Below are 22,344 nucleotides of genomic sequence, written 5' to 3'. Positions count from 1 at the left end.
TAACTGCCTGTGAATATCCAAAGTATGCAAAATCTTCTCCCCTTTATTTTGGGGGTTTGCATAAAAAGTAGGCAAATGAATAGTTTGGTTCAAGGCCACACTAGAAACCACTTTAGGCATAAAGGAAGGATTAGTACGCAAAGATACCCTATCCTTATGAAAAATCAGGAAAGGTTCCACTGCCATAAGGGCCTGTAATTCAGAAACCCTTCTTGCAGAGGTAATGGCCAACAAAAAAGCAGTTTTCCATGATAAATACTTTAACTCGGCCGTAGCTGCAGGCTCAAAAGGTTGTAGAGTAAGCTTTTCCAACACAAAATTGAGATCCCAAGCAGGAGTAGGAGCTCTACGTGGGGTCTTATGTTCTTTGCCCTCTAAGAAATTGCTTAAACAAAGGATGGGAAAATAAAGGAGGGTCACAGTCATAGTGAGCAGAAATGGCTGCAGCATGAACCTTTATCGAGGAGAAAGACAAACCCTTGTCCAATAACTCAGTAAGATATTGAAGAGAAACACTTAAATCAGGCTTGGAAACATCAAAGTCCTTCGCTTTGCTCCAAAGAAAAAATCTCCTCCATTTATCAGCGTAAACTTTCCTTGTACTAGGCCTTCTGGCCTCCAAAATAACATTCAAAACTTGTTGTGGATGCTGAGACCCTCCAGGGTCTAAAACAGAATATGCCAGGCTGTGAGATGCAGAGACTGAATCTTGACACTGAGGAAGTGATTGCCCTCCTGAGACAAAAGATGCGGAATCAAAGGCAGAGGCCATGGAGGCTCCCGTACCAAACTCCTCAGTAATGGGTACCAGTGCTGTCGAGGCCAATCTGGCGCTATCAGAATCATGGATGGCTTGTCTTTTCTGGCCTTCAGGAGTACCTTGGGAATGAGAGGCAGAGGTGGAAAGGCATAGACATGAAGATTGCTCCAACTGAATGATAGAGCATCCACCTTCCAAGCTGTGGGATGAAACATTTTTGTGCAAAACTTTGGCAACTGGTAATTTAGTGGAGAAGCGAACAGATCTATGTCTGGAGTCCCCCATAACACTGTCAACTTTTGAAACACATGAGGATCCAGTTTCCACTCGTGAGGATCCACAATTTGTCTGCTCAACACATCCGCTAAGGAGTTCTGTGCTCCTGGTAGAAACCTTGCCTGAAGATTGAGGTGTAAACTGAGAGCAGTCTCCCACAAAATCATTGCTTGCCTGCAAAGAGGGTATGAATGGGTTCCCCCTTGCTTGTTGATGTACCACATGACAGTAGTGTTGTCTGTTTGAATCAACACCTGTCCTGGGTGAAGTAAATCCTTGAAAGCCATCAATGCAAATTGGACTGCTAACATCTCCTTCAAGTTGATATGCAAATGTTGAAGTCTGACAGGCCACGTGTCTTGCACCCATTTTCCATTGAGCTGTGCTCCCCAAGCCTTGTCCGAGGCATCTGTCGTTAGAATCTGACTCGCCTCTGGTCGGGTCACAGAGAGTCCCTTGTTTAGGTGACATTCCTGAGCCCACCACAAAAATTCTTTCTGAATGCAAGGTATTATCTGAATGACAGTGTCTAGATCTTGGCAGTGTTGTGTCCATACATTTTTGAGATACCATTGAAGCTTCCTCATATGCAGTTTGGCATTGGGAAGCACCAGAATACAAGATGCCATGAAACCCAAGGCTTGAAGGACTGTCCTTGCAGTCAGCCTGGACTGTAGAGACATTTGATGGAAATAAAGAGAAAGGCTTCTTTGTCTGGGGTCAAAAAGGCCATCTGGGAAGCTGTATTCAGTCTCACACCCAGAAAGCACATGTCCTGAGAGGGTACTAGACTGGACTTTGTTTCGTTCACAGACTACCCTAGGCATCTTAACACTACCATCACATACTGTAGATGATGCAGAAGTTCGTCTTTGTGTTGTGCAATAATCAGGCAATCGTCCAAATAAGGATAAATCTGTATTCCTCTTAACCTGAAAAAGGCTATCACTGGAGCCAGAACCTTTGTGAACACTCTGGGCGCAGTAGATAAGCCAAAGGGCAATGCAGAGAACTGATAATGTAAATTTCCAGCCAAAACGCAGGTACCTCCTGCAACTGGGCCTGATAGGAACATGAAGATAAGCCTCTTTGAGATCCAGAGTTACCATCCAGTGATCTTTTCCCAACAGAGGTAAAAGCTGCTGTAACGTCAGCATTTTGAACTTTGGAATGTCCAGATAAGTGTTGAGGATAGATAAATCCAAAATTGGTCTCCACGTGTTCCCTTTCTTTGGTACTAGAAACAGGCGAGAATAAAATCCTAGTCCCACTTCTGACAGAGGAACTGGCTGTATAGCTCCCATTTGAAGAAGTAAAGAAATCTGCTTGTGAGCCTCTATCCTTTGCCGAGGAGGAACGTCTGGCATGCCTTTGTAAGGAGGCAATGTATGGAAATAGAACTTGTAGCCTCGGTTTATAATGTCCAATACCCATTTGTCCTGGGTGACTAAAAGCCAGTTTTGCTTGAAGAGTGCTAACTTTCCTCCCAAAGGAGCTGCCAGGAAGAAGAATCTGGCAGCTGAAAATGCAGGTCATTGGGCCTGTTTACGAAAGGACTGGCCCCTGCCCTCACCTGCAGATTGTGCAGGTGAACTCCAAGTTCTAGGCCTGAATGTACTGTGAGCTCTACCCCTGCCACGTCTAGATCTACCCCTAGACTGAGAATCAGAAGAAGGGTAGGTCCACCCCTTAGTAGGCCAATTTCTACTAAACTTTGGAGGTTGTACCTGCAAAAAATCTTTAACAGTCTGCATGGACTTAGCCTTGTCTTCCATTTTCTTCAAAACCGACTCCACAGGGGGACCAAACAGAACTTCAGACTGTAAAGGGGCATCCAGAATTCTAGTTTTAACATGCTCGGACAAATTCTGATCCTTAAGCCAGGCGTGCCTGAAGAACTGAACCAGTGGCAGCCACCCTAGAAGAGGCCTGTACAGCATCAAAACCACACTGCAAAGAATGCTTACCCACCTGTTCAGAGACATGTACTAAATCTTGCAATTCTTTACACTCTATGCCCTCTGCCAAAGCATCCACTTTAGATTTTAGCTGAGAAAGGAGGAAATTCTGATATTTCAACATATGAAACTGGCAATTTAAAGCCCTCATTGCTAAAGTAGAAGAGGTATACACCTTCTTACCCCATCTATCCAAAGCTCTAGCTTCCTTATCTAGAGGAACCGGATTCTTTACAACAGAAGCTCTAACACCCTTAGGCCCCTGACTAATAGTTTCTGGGTCCGCCCTAGGACTCTTATACAGATATTTATGAGCCTCAGGCACCCTGTAATACCTGTCCGGTTTAACTGGCGCAGGAGGCAAAGAATCTGGATTAAGGAAGCCTCCGAGAAAACATCTTGAACAACATCCAAAATAGGAGGTATAGCCAAGGGTCTATGCTGTGGTAAAAACAAGAATTCCCTAAGCCTCTTCCGTGAATCAGAGAAATCCTGTCCTTCCCACTTAAAATGCTCCCTCACGGAATGCAGAGTTTCTGAAAATGAAAAATCCTCTGGAGGAGAAGCAGAAGGAGTGGAATCCTCTGCATCAGAATCCGAATAAGGGGGAAAATCTTGAATATCTACAGCAGAAGAGTCTGAGTCATCTGAGGCCTGATCCAAACTTTCCAACTCTGGCTCCACCCTGGGCCTCTTATCAGGAGGGGGCATAGAACCTCTAATTAAAGTAATCAAATCTTCTGCCATTTTAAGCATGTGCTTTTTAGGCACAGACCCTGAAGTACCTGGAGGGACACCAGAGGAAGGCAAAACAGACCTGCCCTTAGAAGAAGCCTTAGAAATAGTAGCAGAAGGCCTAACCACCTTAGGCATAGAAGGGAGAACAGTAACCTGAGAGGCCCCTTCAGCTTGACCTGACTCCTGTGAGGCCACATCCTGCAAAATCAAAGTTTCCCCCTGAGACTCAACAGAAACTTCAGCCGGATCCACCTGCTCCACTTAAGTTTCTGCAGGACCGGCGTCCGAAACGGACGAATCAACCTGTCTAGGTTTCAAGGATTTGTCTTTGCGCTTCTTCGTGGAAGCGGGCGTCGGAGGATCCAACGGCATATTATAATTACACCGCTTACCAAAGACTAACCTAGCACAATCTAACCTTCTTTTTATAGTGCACTTATTAAACCTAGCACAAAACCGACACCCGACTACGTCGTGGTCCGGTCCCAAACAAGGAATGCAAAGAGAGTGATAATCCCTATGCGGTATCTGTTTCCCACAAGAAATACAATTATTCACTTTTTCTGACATCCGGAATTAACTGAGGCAAGAAAAAACAAAAATATTCCCCAACGGGGTACTTAGCCCAACTTGGTTTCGGTCTGAAACTCAGAATACGAAAATTTCAGAACGCCGAACGGCACTTGCAACTCTGCTTCTGCATCGGACCATGCGGCAAAAAAGACTGAGGATATGACGTCGGTCATGCGCTTTTATACCCTGACGCTCTGATGTCAGATCTGAGCGCCCATGACCGACGTCAGCCTAATACTTTGGTATTCGGGTCGACCGAGGACAGCGGACTACCCATATGTAAGGACTGCAGCAATGTGAGATGAAGAACATCTGTGCCATTGTTACTGAGTATGATACAGGTCAGTAGTACAACAGTTGCCTTTCACAGGTCAGCTGCTGATATTGAGAATATCACACTTGCACATTAAATACTATGATGACAGCTACAAACCAAGGACACACCTCACACATGCATTAACTACCAGTGTACACAACAGTCAACTATACATATGGCATATTACCTGCACGCTCATAGTCATGGTGCTGTGTGGCTCCAGCCTACATCATAATGCAGGTCTGCTGCTGTTGTTGTTGGTGGGCTGGAGCCACAACACTTAGGAGTAGTCCCTCCAGTCTGGTGAGTGGGGGATGTGTAGCCACCCCACCACCTGTGGCAATCTGTTGCCTGTGGATATCCGACGCACGCTGATGGACATTTCTGATTAAATCACTGCAGTGATGTCGTACCTGCTCATATGTCCTATTATGCGTGCCTATGTCATTTACCCGACAGACCAGGTCTTGCCACAGTGCAGCCCTCTCCAGCTGATTCTGGCTGGTGCGGGAAAAGAGTATTGCAAAATCCCACACCAGGCTCTGGTGTATTTCCTCATCCTCGGCTGCAGAGTATGCCGGATTGCGCTGGTGAACCATGGTCCTAAAAAAGACAATAAAATGATATCAGCAAAATATGTCAGCAGAATTTGGCACACATACTACACATGCTACTCGACTGTTGTGATACATCATATCTCCCATATATAGCATCTGTCTGTCTATTGGTGGATACACATGTAAATGGCCAGGTATCAGTGCTCAGACAACAACTGTGCAACAGTACCTGGCACACTCCATACGACATACTACGAAACCCCAGCAGTCAGCACATTGATTCAGGTCCAAAGCACCTCCTCACTCTGGGGGTTTGTATCGAGGTACTGTATGGGGAACATCATCAACTACTGTGATCTGACCACAAACTAATCACCCTGGATATACATATCCCACCTCCACCACCAGCACAAACGACTACAGTGAATAACATTCCAAACGCAAACTTTATACTTCTTAAGACTGAGATGGTATCCTTTAAGCCCACTGGGCCAGTGGAAGCCACAACCCACAATGCTGACTCCTTCACAAATGATTTCTACGGACATCTCCGAGAATGCATGGATCATGCAATCCCATATAAGACCAAGACACTCTCCACAAAGGGAAAGCATCCTGTCTGGTGGACCCCAGCCATAAACAGATTGTATAACAAAATATGGAAGCTACTGCAAGACAGAGCATAATTCCATAAAGGGAAGGCATGTCTGATCAGCACTAGTAAAGAGCTATGTTCTCTCATACAAACATCCATGGGCAACCTTGACAGGGAAATCACCAGGGACACTACAGATAACCACAAGGCCTTCTTCAGTTATGTTAGAAACCTGGTCAGAAACCCTCCAATATGCTCATAGTTAGTACACAACAACAAATAATTCACTGAACCCACAGACATTGGCAACATTGTGGCAGACAGGTTCAGTGCAATTTTCCCCCCTCTCTCTCCCCCAAATGAAAACATACTTATCCCAGCTGAATGTAACCTCCCTGTCATCACAGATGTCCAGGTGAGAGCCACCCTCAGAAAAGCAAAAAACACAGCATCAATGGGACCTGATGGTATCCCCGGTTGCATGCTACATGAACTCCAAGAGGAGCTAAACCCACATATAGAAGTGCTATGTAACACTAGCCTGAATACAGGATATGTACCTGTACACTGGCGTACAGCAGCAGTGGTTCCACTCCACAAAGGGGCACCTCTACATACCAATACAATACAACACAATACAATACAATATGCTATTGCCCCTGGGACTACAGCAGCATACTGTTCTGCTACCCTGACCCTTGTGACACATGTGATGTGATGGTACCTGCTCCTGTCAAACAGTTACACAGGGTGACTCATATGGCATATTACCTATCTGACTAACATTCAGCAGGGGTATGTGTGACATGTACTCGTGGGGAGTCTTGCTTCTTAACGCTGTGTGGGTTATTGCAGGGTATGTCTTATCTGTGGGTAGGAACCTGTACCTCTGCCATGTGCTCTCTACTGCGGTGTCAAGGACGACACACAGCGGTCATTTAGGTTGTGGATGGTGTGAGGTGTTACTATGGTTGTTGGACAGCTGTCATGGGTGTGACTTAAGTATGTAAATCCAGGAGTGGTAACCTGTATGTGGGTAGTATGTGTGCACTCTGTGGTGTTGTCAGTCACTGTGCATTGGTAATGTGTTTGAGTGCATTGTCACAGTGTCGTACATGTCACTGTGTCCTTCTCCATATCTGTAGCTGTCATGTGAGGTACATACCGTGGCAGACACTGTGTGTTGTGAAGGGGTACACTGACCTACATATCCATAGCTCTGCTGACACATACCATGTACAGGTATTCCAGGAATAGTATGCCACTGTGACTATCATTGGGGGGGCCTATTGTACACATTTATGACCCTGTTCACCCCTGACACATGCAGTGGTGGGCAGCCAATCACATATCTGGTGGTTACTGGTGTAGGTGATTTGAAATGGAGTATTGTACTCCAGTTTCGACACTGGTGTTCACTCCATGCCTTTGTCACCAGGCACCTGTTGCAATACATCTGTACACATGTGCCTCACTCAGAATATCTCTCTCTCTCTATATATATATATATATGTATATATGTATATATATATATATATGTATATATATATATATATATATATATATATATATGTCTGTATACATATACACATATATATATCAATGTACATATATTGCTATAGATATGGAGGGGGGGAGTGTGACAGAGAGGGGGTGAGAGTGACAGAGGGGGTGGGACAGGGGGAGTGTGAGATAGTCATATACAGTCATATCTGTAGATAGTCAGATCTGTCTGTCTATGTATATGTATCTACATATATCTATATCTGTATGTGTGTATTACATATATATGTTTGTATATATTCTGTCTACATCTGTCTATGTATTCCTACATCCCTCTCTATCTATGTATACATATATGCATATTATATATATATATATATATATATATATATATATATATACATACATACATACATACATATATTGACATACATACATATCATATCCATATGATAGATAGGTATATCAACATGTTTGTTTACAAAACTGCATATACACACTAACATACTGCTAAACATACATAACTGTGAAACCTACATTGTACATTGCACTACAACCTACATTCAACCTACATTGATATGTGCACATAGATGCCCTCACATACATATGTATGTACAGCCTTCACTGATAGTTGCTGTATGTCCCCTGCCCTATGCACACCTTCATATACATATAGATACAGACCAATGACACATATGGAGGGTTCACAGTATGTAGACTTTTAAAGTATTACTTTACATTACCTGTGTTTGTCACAGCTGCTTGCGTTGCCTTTTGGATCGGTGTCCTGCTGCTGCTGCTCCAGTTGATAGATGACAGCTTTCTAGTAGGTTTTGTTAATAAGTGTTTTTGTTTGTGTGTTTTATTCTCTCTCTCTCTCTCTCTCTCTCTCTCTCTCTCTCTACCTCCAGAGGGTGCAATGAAAGTATTGCATGTGTGGACTGGGAGTACAGCATGCTTTTGTAGGTATCTGCATATGTCCATGTGATGGCCTCTGCACCAGTTGTTAGCCAGCATTTTCTAATTGCATGCAGCCAGTTGTGTACTGATTGCAGTTCTCACTGTGGTTTCAGGACAGTGCTATAAAAAGGTATGTGAGATAGGCATAGCCCTTTCAGATTTTAAGGGCAGGGACCATGCTAGTATGCTGTGGACACTGTTCTGTGAGTGTAAAGGTTAGTATCTCTCTCATATTTCCAGCTGTGTTGTAGATAAATATTTCTCCATTCATTTCTCCAGTTTCCTGTACTAAGTGTGTATGTACACTGACACCTAAGACTACTACTACTGTTAATGTGGGTGTGTGTGCTTTCCTGTGGGACATGTGGTGTAACTGGTATATAGCAGTGGCTCTTGCACTTTGTTGCTATGGCTTCATTATTTGCCCTTTACATTCACTAATTGTATGCCTGCTAGGTATCTTGACTGTAGTGTGTTGCTGTGGCTTTCCTATCTTCCATGTACATTCACACCTTGGAATGCTTGCTATATCTGATAGGGTGTTACTGCATGCAGTGTGGTCTGGCCATGGTGTGGGCCTTGACATCTATTAGGGTATGTGAGTATGCTGCTGAGCAGGCCCCAGAGACTCTCAGGTGCATCTTTTATCTGGCTCATGGAATGGTACATATCAGTGGGGTACACCCATTAAATTGTCCGGTATTCTGCAGTTGTGACTGTGGGTTAGCATGAGCATATGTATTACTACACTATTTCTGCCGTGCAAGTGGTGCATACTTTCAGTACTTCATAGTCACCATTGCATGCGTTGTAACACCTTTCTGCCTACTGTTTGTACTTTTCACAGGGAGTCTGTGGGGCATCCCTGTAACTCAGACACTGTTGCTATGTCTAGGCTCTTAACTATTCAAATATGGCAGTGTCATACCTCTCAAGTGTACAGATATTTGCAGGATGTCCACATTTTTGCCTCATATTTTGGTCCATATATCATAAAACAGCTTTTTCTCGCAAATCACTCAGGGCTCAAGTCAGACTATAGTGACAAACATTTCAGTTTCAGACTTCGTACCCTTCCAAAAATCCAAAATAATGCAAAACCTTTTACTCTCTCAACTGTCTACGTTTGTTGGAGCAATATTTGAAATGTGTCCCTGTTTTTGGGCCTTTGCTCCACATTTTTTATTACTTAGTCCAGATGTCTTGCTGTAAGAGGTTGTGGGGTATGGGCAGTGATTATCCTGCTGTGAGTATGTGTGTGGCTTGCAAGGTGCTACAGTCACATTATTACCTACTAGCTACCAACTAGCATGGCTGTTTCTGTTCACACACTACTATTATATAAATCCACTACATTTGACAGTAAATATACATGACATGCTTTGTGTACTACACATCCTATATTCCCATTACATTCATTCCTACTATTGCATGATATATTTATTGTAGCACAATGTTCTTATATAGAAGTCATGGCTTAGTGGTAAGTCATGCAGACTACTGTTTCCAAAGTCCTGGGTTCGGGACTGACAGTGGGATTTTATTTTGCTTTTGAGCAGACTACAGGCCTTGTCATTCAGAGTGACTAAGGCACTTTTAAGCAGTTGTAAGCGGGTTAGTGCTGGTTTGCGTGGAGCTCACGCATGCGCACTGGCATTTAGCTCCGCGCACACACACGCATACCCGCTTACAACTGCTTAGAAGTGCTTACTCTTGCGCACACCCGCGCTAATTTCTTTGAAAGAAATGAAAATGGGGAGACAGGAAAGTGGTGAAAAAGGGGTCACAAAGAGGGTAGGGCAGTAGGGAAACAAGCTCGGGTTTTGCAGGAGGGATGTAGGTAAGGCCCATAGCTGCCCATTTCTTCATCAGCAACAGCTGTGCATATGTTCGTAATTTGGTGTGACATTTGAAACCTTCCACCCTTGAGAGAGGTGTAAGGACAACAATAATACTTGTTGCACAGCCAATTGTAATTGACAGTTTCCATGTCCAGCATGTGTGCAAATGGGCAGCTATGTATGGGGCATAATTTTTTTGTGGGTACAGAGTGCCCTTTTTTTTTCAGGTGAGAGTGGTATGTCAGGTACAGGAAGTCGGTATAGCTGGGGAGGTAGGTTGGGTAGCTTAACAGACAAGACAAACAAGACGCATACAGGGGCGGTGTATGACACATGTGGGGGGAGTTACACAATTGACGGGGACGGATGTTTGGATATCTCGAGCCCATGAGCCCACAGATGGCAACAGTGGAACTGAGATCCCCACCCATGGGCAGTTGCCACTGTGCCTTCACTGCCCAGGATGGGGCTGTGTAGGCCGGGCAGCAGGCATGCCCGTGAGTTGTGCCACCCATGCCTCAAGCTGGCGTAGGGGCCCAAGAACAGCGTCCCGGATCTCCCTACGCACCACAGTCCGGACACTAAGGAGGGTGAGTGGATGTTCTCCTCCGGCCACACTTGCAGAGGGGAGATGAGCCCCATCCCCTGCAGCGCTCCCACCCGCAGGTGGCACACGGCCACCGGAGGAGGGTCCGGCCTGGGCACTACTGCCAGATGCACTCGCCAGCTGAGGAGGGAAAGGTGGGCCCGCTGGAACCCGCCTTCCCTGTCGTCCTATGTTTTGCATTATGTTATGACAGTTTGGGTTAGTAACGTACAATATCATTCACAATTAGTTGTAACAGCATGCATTAGTATTCCCATTAACCAAACACCCATATATTCAAACCATTGAACAGCAAGCATAACACATGCATAATTTGAACAGCAATACACAATCCAACAACATGCAGGGTTGATTGATGGCAACAGGCCATCAGGTTTGGATGTATGAACAGGGCAGATGCATCAACGTACATGCAAATATATATGAACCAACAGGACAAATGTCCAGGGGTGTTAATTGTGATTGCACATACCAATTTCACGTGAAATGGATTATATGTGGTTATAGGGTAGGGTGAAGAAAATTTAATTAACAACTTCAAATACCAATACATATGCTGTACATTTCTGCTAGCTGTAGATATATACACACTACAGTTCTGCCTACAGTTTCCTATGTGATAACTACTTCAGGTTGGTGATGGGAATGTTACTGCTACATCAATATACATTTTCATTTTTATTCATACACATTCATATCTGGCTCTGTTCAGCTACATCATCCTGCTACATTTGCTTTATATAGCTATAGACAACTGTGGATGTTTGGTATTTCAGACAACCATACTATCTGCATATTGCAGACTGAGAGCAACATATCCAGATTTTGGGACACACATTCCAGCTGCAGTACCGTTTTCAACACATGTTACTGTTTGGTTCTGCCTGTCACATTAATTTCATTCTGTACTGACTGCAGTATACTTTATTCAGGAGTTATTACTACTTTATTGGTGGATTCATACCTCTTTCTCACACTCTCTCACTTGTTTTATTTTTACAATTCGGGATGGTACTTCATTCTAGGCTTTATTGACATGTTTTACATGTAGTTATAACAATCCTTTTCAACAGTCTCACTTCTGTCATGTTTCTGTATTTCAACAGGGATATATTTCACACATGTGTTTTACTCAGCTTCTGCAGCTGTACTTTTCTGCCTGCTGCAGGTTATGTACTATTATATTACAGGTGGGACATCTTTATTTCAGACTTGTTTCATTTTTATGTTTGGATTACAGGCTGCATCACACTTTTGTAATCAAGCAATACTTGCAAACCCTCTTACACTGTTACTTGCACATTTTATTAATTAGTGACTACAATGCACTCTTTTGCTAACTGTCATACTTATATATTTAATTACAGTTACAGGGAGAGAATTACTGACCTGCCTGGTGGCGCAACTGCGCCAGCCTATCGCTATAGGCTCGACGGTTCGCAGAACGGACACCTGCAGCTGTAATATAAATACAGTAATATTGGAATACACATCTCCATAATATCAGCTAGGTTAATTTCTTACATAAATAATTACATGTAACTTACTGAGTAGTGGGGCGTTGGGCATTTGCTGGGCCTCCTGGATCCAACGGTTCAGCTGGTCCTGCTTCCATCTCTTCAGGTCCGCATGGTGGTGACGGACCTGCTCACCAGTCCTTGGTATTCCTGTGGCACTGGTGAGATCATGAGCCAACCGGTCCCACGCCTCAGCCCTATATGCTCCCCACAGGACCTGGCCTTGCATGAGCTGGGCCTCATGATTATGGATGAGAAGCCAAACCATATATTTGGACTCCTCAACGCCCCACCTCTGTGCTCGGAAGCAACTACCCTCACCTACACCTGACATCCTGGCTGCAAGTTGGTTCTACAATCGGTTATGCTGTGTATTCCCGCCTATGGGGCTTATATATGCCGTTTTTCCCGCACTTATCTGTGATTGGCCATTTTGGAATGGTATCAGCTTCACAAAACCTGCTTTGTCATGCTCCTCTTTCTATTCATTCCTATATATATGCTATTACTGCATTTCTAAGTGCAACTGTCATGGCTTAGTGGTTCAGTACTTTGACTATGGTGCACAGTATCCTGGGTTCGAACCTGGCCATTGCTTTTTATATTTTATGACTGTCTACACAGGCTAGGAGGTGTGTCTGTGTAAAGGCAGTTTTGATACGGCTTGCTCAACGTTGCCCGTTGGTTAGCTTGTTGGCACGGTGCGCAGCTCCGCGCAAACGGATCACGCTGGTTTACGCATGGTTTGGCTGTCAGCACGCATATTACGCTCAACTCAGCTACAGGCACACAGTTTCAGCATGTTAAAATGCTGCTCAACCCTGGGCACTCATTTTACACCTGTTAAACCACTGCTCACCTACGGGCACTCATTCTACACCTGTTAAAACACTGCTCACCTACGGGCACTCATTTTACAACTGTTACACCACTGCTCACCTACAGGCAGATATCCTCAACTTGTTAGACTGTAGCTCAGCTATGGGCACATCTCACATTTTTTTTTAATTTTTTTATCTCACATTTCTTCAAAATACATGGCCCATTTCATTACATTTTACATAAAATATAATTTTATATGTGTACATATATGTCAAGGACTTGTTTCGTGCTTATTTCACTAAATATAAAAATTGATGTTGTGGGGGCTCGAATCATGACTGCCTCCTCTTCAGCCGACGTCTCTACGGCTACGCTATTGCTTCTTGGCTTACTTTGCATATTTAGTTCTTATATGCTTTTCCACCGACTGCTAACTGTGGCTAAGCGACGGGCACGCCCGCACAAACGAGCGCACTCATGGGCAAACATCTTTACAACTTAAAAAAAATATATAAGATGTTCATTTATACATTTTATGTTCATAGTCTGTGGGGGCATGTGTTGTGTTGTGTTTATTCACATTTCCACGGACTCTGTCGTGGGGGTTTACTTTCAGGACTTTTACTCTTCTGGGGGTGTGTCCGTTTGCAGGGCTGGCCCTACGGACACACCCCCTACTGTCTTCCACGGACCGTGTTAGCCTTAGGTGTGATTCAGCATGCCCTCATGCATATGCATGACATGCTGACATCACACCATTTAACTGCAGCCTCCGTGTAAGCCTTGTAACTCTTACACGGAGGCTTCGTGAATACTGCCCACAGTAATATAGCAGTGGTATATAAATTGTGTATGTGCACTGATTTTGTCTCATTACGTTACTACCTTGCAAAGTAACAAAATGAACAGTACAGCCAGTGAAACCCGTGTCTGAGTCTGTGTGCTTTCTGATTTTGTGTTTTGCATAAAGAAAGGTTAGAAACATGATATCCCTCTGACTGCCTCTCCATGGCAAGACCTCAGCAAAAACAGTTTATTCATTCAAATAGCTTTTGTTTCTGGCTTGATCTTCTTTACAATGAGCACACCTTTAGCAAAATATCCTCCTTTTTTTAAAATGTCCCTTTCCATAACCAAACTCCTTGCCCGAAAATCAGAGATATGTTATTCAAGGCTGCATTACCTGCCCTTTGTCATCACTTCCACTAAGTACAAAGTTCGTAACCTCCAAATCTTAGTTAAAAATAATTTGCTGTTTTATCCTCTTCTCCCGCATTCTACTCAGTGCAAGCTTTCTCTGATATCACTGTGTGCTGCTTAATACACTAACTCCATCCTGCCACAGTGCAACTACTGTCTTATTGAACACATTATTGAAATCAAAACTAATTCTAAGTTTATCCAGTTATAGCAGTCCTTTCAAAATACTCCTTACTTTATTAGATCAAAGCTGTCAAAAGTCATTACCATCACAGCCATATCTAAGTCATATGGCACTTTGGGTATTCTCCAGAACTGGCAACCTCAGATGAGGACCATTCAAAAAACGTCTTCCTCAAAACTGAGGACAAACAAAAACAATAAGCTAACTCTGGCTGAGCTGTAACAAAGAGTTTATGCAAGACCCTTGCTATTGTTACTAAATACAACGTAGCTTAATGGGTTACTAACTGTAGTGTGGTTTTTGCATGAGCTCTTTCTATAACCAGTAAATACATTAATTTAAGGAGCCACAATATCACCCATGGCACCATAAATGAATGACAAATGCCAGCATTCCACTTGCACCCCATCGGTTACTGCACATCACATCACCTAACAACTTGCACCGGGGCAGCCACCCACATTGCCCCACCTAAGTTATGGCCCTGACTGCTATTCCTGGACTTAGAGTTTTGCATCCCTATCTTTTTTTTGTTTTTGTTTTTTTAATGTATTTTCATTTCTCACATCTGACCATAACTCACAAGACCATTCTTCCTACATCCCAGTGAGAGTTTAGCTAGTAGGATCCTGATCCCACCACAATATCAGGCTAGAGATTTTTGTCTTTATACTACCATCCAAACCTGCTTGATGAACCAGGGTCTATCTTCTCCATTCTATGGATTTTCTTGCTTTAACTCTCTGGTTTCTACCAGAGATACAGTTCAGCAGAAATTGAAATCCTGACTAACCCCACCATCACCATCCGGAGAAGTAAACTGTCAAATACCACTCATTTCCTCATTCTCACAGAAAGTCCTTTGGCACCAAGGCTATTACCTGAATGTGTGTTCCGAAAGTCAGAAGTAGTAGTCCAGCCCCAGTAAATACGGTCTGGCTTGAAACACCTCAGGTTTGCATATTCATGCATGTTCTGGCCTTCTCTACTTCAGATCCTTACATCTTCACCAAGACTACCTGTTACTCCTTCCCTAATGGCACATGCAATTCTTTCATTTATGCCACTCGTAGATTCTTCCAGATCATGACACTTAACAGCTTATCCCCAACTACATTTATATATATATATATATATATATATATATATATATATATATATATATATATATATACACACACACACACACACACACACACACATGAATGATGTACCCTGTTGGATGAAATGAATAAAATAGATGTTTGCAGCTTACAAAAGGCATGTATCAACTGAAACTTCTGATGCAGTTTTGTAAAATGGAAAGCTTATACAACTTCATGTGATTAAGAGCTCTCTCTATATATTTACAGCTACTAGTTTCCTTGTTTCCTTGAATATTTTCTATAATAAATACTTGTGCATAGTTAGAAAAGGTTTTTATAGTCATGGTCTCCAAATGAAATTTACTGTTGCTTCTGTTATGTTTCTAATCTGACACATATATTTATTTGCTTCCTAGGCAACAAACTGTTATACATAATGGTCTATCATTTCTTATTTTATAACCCAATGGCATTATCAGTTTATTCTTTCTTCACATGATTCCTTGCTTCGATGCTCTATTTTTTACTTGCTAATAATGTCAAATTGCAATCTGTCATTGTAAAATACTAATAGCATATGTATAACTTGCAACTTTCTCATATGTTGTATACGTTTTGTTGCTCCTAGGGCCTCCTCTGGAAAAGCGCTGCAATCCATTTGTACATCCGGGTCATGATATCTTAAACAAATAAGTCTGATGTGTGGTTAACTCACATGGTAAATACCTACCACATTTTGGAATATTCACTAAATACACTGAAAACATCTACAGTTAACAAAGCCATATTCCCAGAACAACAACTGAGCAACTCGGGCCATCATCTTTTGTATGTTTATTATTTATATTACTCCTTTGATTTGATTTTGTCAAATGATTTAAACTTAAAGATAAAATTGCCATTTTTCAGGGAAGACCTGGGAAATACATCTCCTTTATGACTTGCTGTAGTCTGAGATTTCACAAGAGGAAGCTGCAGGACTCCAACCCGTGTCTGTAAACTATTATTTGTAGGCAGCTCATTAGTTTAACAACAATGTATACTAAGACCTATCCAAGAAATTGATCCAGATGTAATGCCATCTACCTTCTTCAGTCAAGAAGAACACCACAAGAGTTATGATGAATTGAGTACAACTTGTTTCATCAGTGATGGGTTCATGAGAAATGAATGTGATGTACCATCAGACAAAACAGCCAAAGCATTTAGGTGGAATAGCAAATAATCAGGCTCCTGCCTGCATTCCCACAAATGATGAAGAAGAGGACTCTCATGCCCTTACCTGACCTCCAGTCTGCCTCTTCGCATTCTTGTACAGTTCATTAATGTGTACAATGAAGGTTTCAAAGTCTGGAATGACAAATTTCTTACGGAATGCCTGAGTCAGAAGGACAATGTTGCTTTGAACACACCTGTCAAGAAAAACAAAATTACCATTAGTGATTGTTAAAACAAATCTACTCAAAATATAAAATGCCAGTATTTCTGTTTGAAAGCAAACATTCCAGTTCTGGCATTATATTTTCAGAGTTTGCCTGAAGTAGGCATGTATACTACAGAAGCAGCTAAAGAATAACACAATAAAGAAGACAAGTCACAAAAAGGTGGTGACACTGGAGAAAAAGAGTCTAGGGTAAAATGAGACATCAGTAAAACAATATCAGTTTTATAATGGAAGTTTATACTATGCATATACTTTCTACAGTGGTGAGACGGGAAAACACAGTCAATTCCAGCAGATTATGTTACGAAGCAGCTCTGATAAACATAATCCCATTTTCCATGTTAAGGCATTGTTAACTGCTTCTTGAACTAAATGTTGTAGCATATTCTTGCATCTGTAAACATGTATTATCTTTTAGCATATCCATGTATCTGTAAATAAGTTTTGTTCACTTCTTGTGTAATCCTATTCTTGCGGGCTGTGCCTGCAAATGATCCACTGAGTTCAGTGCACTACACCGGCAAAAAATATAAATAAATAAGCTGTGTGCATTTGTATGTGCCTTTGTGAGGGTGTGTGAGAGTGTAAGCATGCAAGTGTGTGGGCATACTTCACACACACACACACACACACACACACACACACACACACACATACATATGCTTACAAAACAAACATGCACATATGTGTCTGTGCATATGTTAATGTATGCATACATAAAGTGCATCACTTTTCAGACAGCTAAGTATAACTGAGGAATAGCCTGGCTTTAAATACTGCTACTGCGGTTAAATTTTGGACTACATTGATATACATTGTTGTGAACAGGGGTGACATTTACAGAAAGGGTTTTAAGTATGAAGAGGCTGGGTACACTCTTGTTTCTAACAGATCAAACTTCAGGCAGTGAAACGTCAGGAATAAAACAGCAGATGGTAATTTGGGTTTGCTTATTTAATTTCACTTATTTGTTAACCAGGTAATCCCACTGAACACAAATGCCCCTCTCTTAGAGGCAAACAAGGAGCACCGTCTGGTTAAATGACTTGCCCAGAGTCACAGAGTAAGTAAACGAAGGCTGTGGGAATCTAACTCTGGACTACAGAAAGCAGTTTATTAACAATTTGTAGCCTTAATCTTCTGCACTAGCTGCCATACTTAAAGCAACTGTGGCACAGAAGGTGAGCAAAAGGTAATTGTACTGCATGAAGGAAACACAGGAGACTTAGCAGTTATGATGAATTGGCAGCCAGTTGTGCAGTAAAACTTAAGAACACTTGAATGGATCACACAAGTTGTAAGCACATAAAAAAGCACACAATCAGAACCATAATAAACTGAAGTTATGTACTTACCATAACTCTGTATTATCTGTGCTGTCTGTTTTCATCTTCCTCAGCTGACGGGTCTCAGATCCAGCCTCAGACACTTTGTTTGACCTTTAGGCTCTGCAGCTTGAGCTGCTGCCTTTACCCTTAATCCCCTCTTCTCCTTAATTACCTCAGATTGAGTTTACCCCCATTCAGCTAAACAATATGTGTCAAAGAATAACTAACCATTAACATAGCCTGAACAAGTGGTATGCCAACTATAACCTAAAGACAGAGAAGGAGAAGGAGGAGACAGGAATACATGCAGCAAGACTGACAGGGCAAAACCCCTCAGGACAAAGTAGGAGATTATGAAACAGGAAGGGGTTTGGCGGGTGGAAAGCTCAGGAAGGATGAAAACAAACAACACAGATGCAGAGTTATGGTGAGTACATAACTTCAATATCTGATGTTGTCTTTTCCATCCCTTCCTCAACTGATGGGACAGAGTCTCCAGCAAGAGTAAACATGGGTGGTCCTCAAGGAAGGATATTCTGAAATACAGCAGAGCCAAGAGCTGCCCTGTTTATAGAGACGATGTCCAACTTGTAATGAATTATAAAGTTATGAACATTGGACCATGTAGCAGTTTTACAAATCTACAGAAGCTCTGGACCAAAAGGCAGATGATGTGGCCATAGATCTAGTGGAATGGACCTTAGGTGGTTTGGGCATTGACAAACCCTTACTCTTGTAGACAAAAGCAGTGCAATCAGTGATCCATCTAACTAAGGTTACTTTAGATACTGCTTTGCCCAAGTTAGCCTTGGAAAAAGAAACAAACAGCTGTTTTTATTTTCTGAAATCTTTAGTTCTGTGAATATAGAATCTAAGTTTTCTATGAACATCCAACAGGTGCAGCATGTATTTTCCTTGTTGGAAAAAACTGGAAAGAAAATGGGTAGACTGATTGACTGGCTAATACTTGGCTTTGACAGGCTTAGGCAGAAAGGAAGAGTTAGTTAAAAGGGATGATCTGTCCTTATGAAAAATTAAGTATGGTGGCTGGGAAGAAAGTGCCTGCAGTTCTGATACCTATCTAGCTGATGTAATGGCAACCAGGAAAAGGGTTTTCCATGACAAAAACTTTAATTTTGCCTTGGCTCAAGGCTCAGAGGGAGAATGGGTAAAGCTTGGAGAATAACTGTTAAATCCCATGGAGGAATGGGGTCCTTAAAAGGGAGCCAGAGTAAAAGGGCACCCTTAAGAAAAGCCTTACACAACTTCAGCGAGGCCAAAGAAGAATGGTTTCCACCTTAGTGAAAATATGAAATGGCAGCAAGTTGCACTTTAATTGCCAAATAAGTAGCTCCATTATTGAAAATGGAAGCAAAGAAGTCAAGAACAGCTGAAATAAGTGCTGGAAAGGGGTCTAATTGTCTCTGAAGGGCCAAACAGAAAATCTTCCACTTGCTCTTATAAATCTTCCTGGTATAAACTTTTTGGGATGATGTAAGGAGGTGACAAACTGGGGAAGAAAGCCTGGAGTCTCTAGTCATCACTGGAAGAGGAGAAACCATGCAGTCAGCTTGACAGATCGGATGTCCGGGTGAGGTCACCCAGACAGATGAAGCAGAAGGTCCTGAGAAGGATCCAGCGCCCAGGAAGAGTTAACTAGATGAGGCCACAGAAAGGGGAACCACACTAAATGTACCCAGAGTGGAGAAATGAGGATTACCTTGCTCTTCCGTTGGACAGAATTATCATGGAAATGATCAATAATGATATAGTAAACCTCCAGCCACTGGACCCAATCCAGTCTGGTTTCATCAAGGGCAGGTCATACCTACTCAACCTGGTGGACTTCTGTGAGAAGGACCGAGATCAATTCTCAAAAAATCAGGATCTTCCAGTAACACCTTTGGTGAGGAGTCCTCCACAACAGACAATGAATCAACTGGTATGAGTGAATCACCACATAACAAAAGAGGAAGAAGTATGGTCAGCCCTTTAGGGGCAGGACACATAGGGGAGGGAGAAAGCATCGGGGTCAAAAGTCTAGAGGAACTCTTTCATTCAGTAGTGAAATAGTGGAATCTAACCAAAATGTGTTAAACATATCAAAATACAATTTGCCATCAGAGGAATATTCTATATTGAATAAAGGCTTGGGTTTTATTCCTGGTTTCTTCATTGACGAAAGCTCACATGTTACTGACATAGTAGAGTTTTGTAGAAAAATTAATTTACATTTATTTTTCAAACAACAGGATGACCCTAATATTTCTCAAAGATCTACTGAATTTAGATTCCATAAATCCACCTTCAACCCCCTATGGATAAACACGTTGCAGTATTTCAACAGGCGGTTATGAAAGATTTACATTTTCATTCCAATAGATCAGACAATATAAGAAATAATATATCTTACAGTGAACAACTTGCTTTAACAAAACTTAAAAACAACAGGGATATAGTTATACTCTCTGCTGATAAAGGGGGTGCAGTCGTTGTCATGGACGCCGATTATTATCGGGATGAGGCTAATGGACAATTGTCCAACCATCATCATTACATGAAAATGAGTACGGACCCTACACCTACCTTCAAACAAGAAATTGATCAGTTTTTACAAGAAGCAGTTGATACTGGGATTATTTCTACCAATACCAAAAAACATCTTATGGTTAAGGATCCTGCTAAACAATACCTATATCTATTGCCTAAAATTCATAAATCCATCGATAAACCACCAGGAAGACCGATTGTATCTGGGACTGGATCCTTGACGGAACCCCTGTCCATGTTTTTGACTGAAAAACTGAAACCATTATTATCTTGTATTAGAGCCAGGATTCAGGATACAACGGAATTCTTACAAATTGTCTCCAATACACAACTTGAACCTGGTTGGCTTCTATGCACCTTGGATGTGAAATCATTGTATACCAGCATTCCACACTGGGCAGGACTGTTGGCCCTGGAATTTTGGTTAAACAAAGTCAACATTTATCCCCCTGGAATGAACACATTACTTGTATGTATGGCTGAGCATGTCCTAACTAAAAATGTATTCTATTTTCAACAAGACTACTATTGGCAGATACAAGGTACGGCCATGGGGGCCTCTTTTGCACCTATATATGCAGACCTGTATATGGGTTATATTGAAGAACATATAATTTATGATGAATTGCATAATGTGTATCTACCCGAAATTGACATCTGGAGGAGATATCTGGATGATTGTTGGCTTGTATGGAAAGGCGGTCCGGAATATCTCCAAGAATTCATGGAACATCTCAATGGAAATATGTGGGGGACTGAATTCACCGTGGAATATAATTTGAATGACATTCATTTCCTGGATGTCTATTTACAACGACAACCGGATCATACACTCAAAACAACTGTTCATCGTAAGTTTCCACAATACAACACATTACTACATGCCAACAGTCTCCACCCGAAGCACATTATCAAGAACATTCCTAAATCTCAGTTTTTGGGAATCAAAAGAATATGTTCTTCTGAACAGGATCTCAACAGACATCATGAAGATCTGACCAAAAGATTCTTGGATAGAGGATACCACCGGGATGCCATCAGTTCTGCTGCACAATGGAGCACAACACTACCCAGGGAGTCTTTACTAATCTATAAGAACAAAGCTAAATCCAACAATCCTGACATATGTAGATTCATCACCACATACGGAAGGAATAGTTACAATCTCATTAACATTATCAACACACATTGGAGTATACTCACATCCCACCCTCTTTTGGAGGGCTATCTAGGAGAACGTTGTTATTTCTCTTATAGGAAGGGCAAAACATTGGGTTCCTATTTTTCTCATTACAAAAGGAATATTATGCATGACAACACTGCTACACACAGAACCTTAACGGGAGACAAATTAGTGGGCACATATCCCTGTGGCCACTGTAGCTTTTGTGATTATATATTCAAAACAAAAAGTTTTACCAGCAAGAATACTGGCCAGGTATATGATATGACAATTTTTGGGAACTGCAGTTCTGACTGGATTATTTATTTGGCTACTTGTACATGCCAGGCTTTCTATGTAGGCCAAAC

General features: G+C 42.1%; 1 protein-coding gene across 2 annotated transcripts in view; it reads right to left on the bottom strand.

Moving 5' to 3' along the window:
• The window catches only part of LOC122811665 (glutaminase liver isoform, mitochondrial-like), a 1,484,096-nt gene that overhangs the window by 1,092,642 nt on the left and 369,110 nt on the right, over positions 1 to 22,344 (bottom strand). For both annotated transcript variants that reach the window (XM_044083661.1, XM_044083660.1), the window contains exon 4: positions 16,775 to 16,904. In XM_044083661.1, coding sequence (XP_043939596.1) covers positions 16,775 to 16,904 — 130 coding nt within the window. The remainder of the gene's footprint in view (positions 1 to 16,774; positions 16,905 to 22,344) is intronic.

The sequence above is a fragment of the Protopterus annectens genome, chromosome 9.part0 (assembly GCF_019279795.1).
Source record: "Protopterus annectens isolate FY-2018-M chromosome 9.part0, PAN1.0, whole genome shotgun sequence".
NCBI classification, from domain to species: domain Eukaryota; kingdom Metazoa; phylum Chordata; order Ceratodontiformes; family Protopteridae; genus Protopterus; species Protopterus annectens.
The sequence above is the reverse complement of the archived record's forward strand: the minus strand, read 5'-3'. Positions and strand labels throughout refer to the sequence as shown.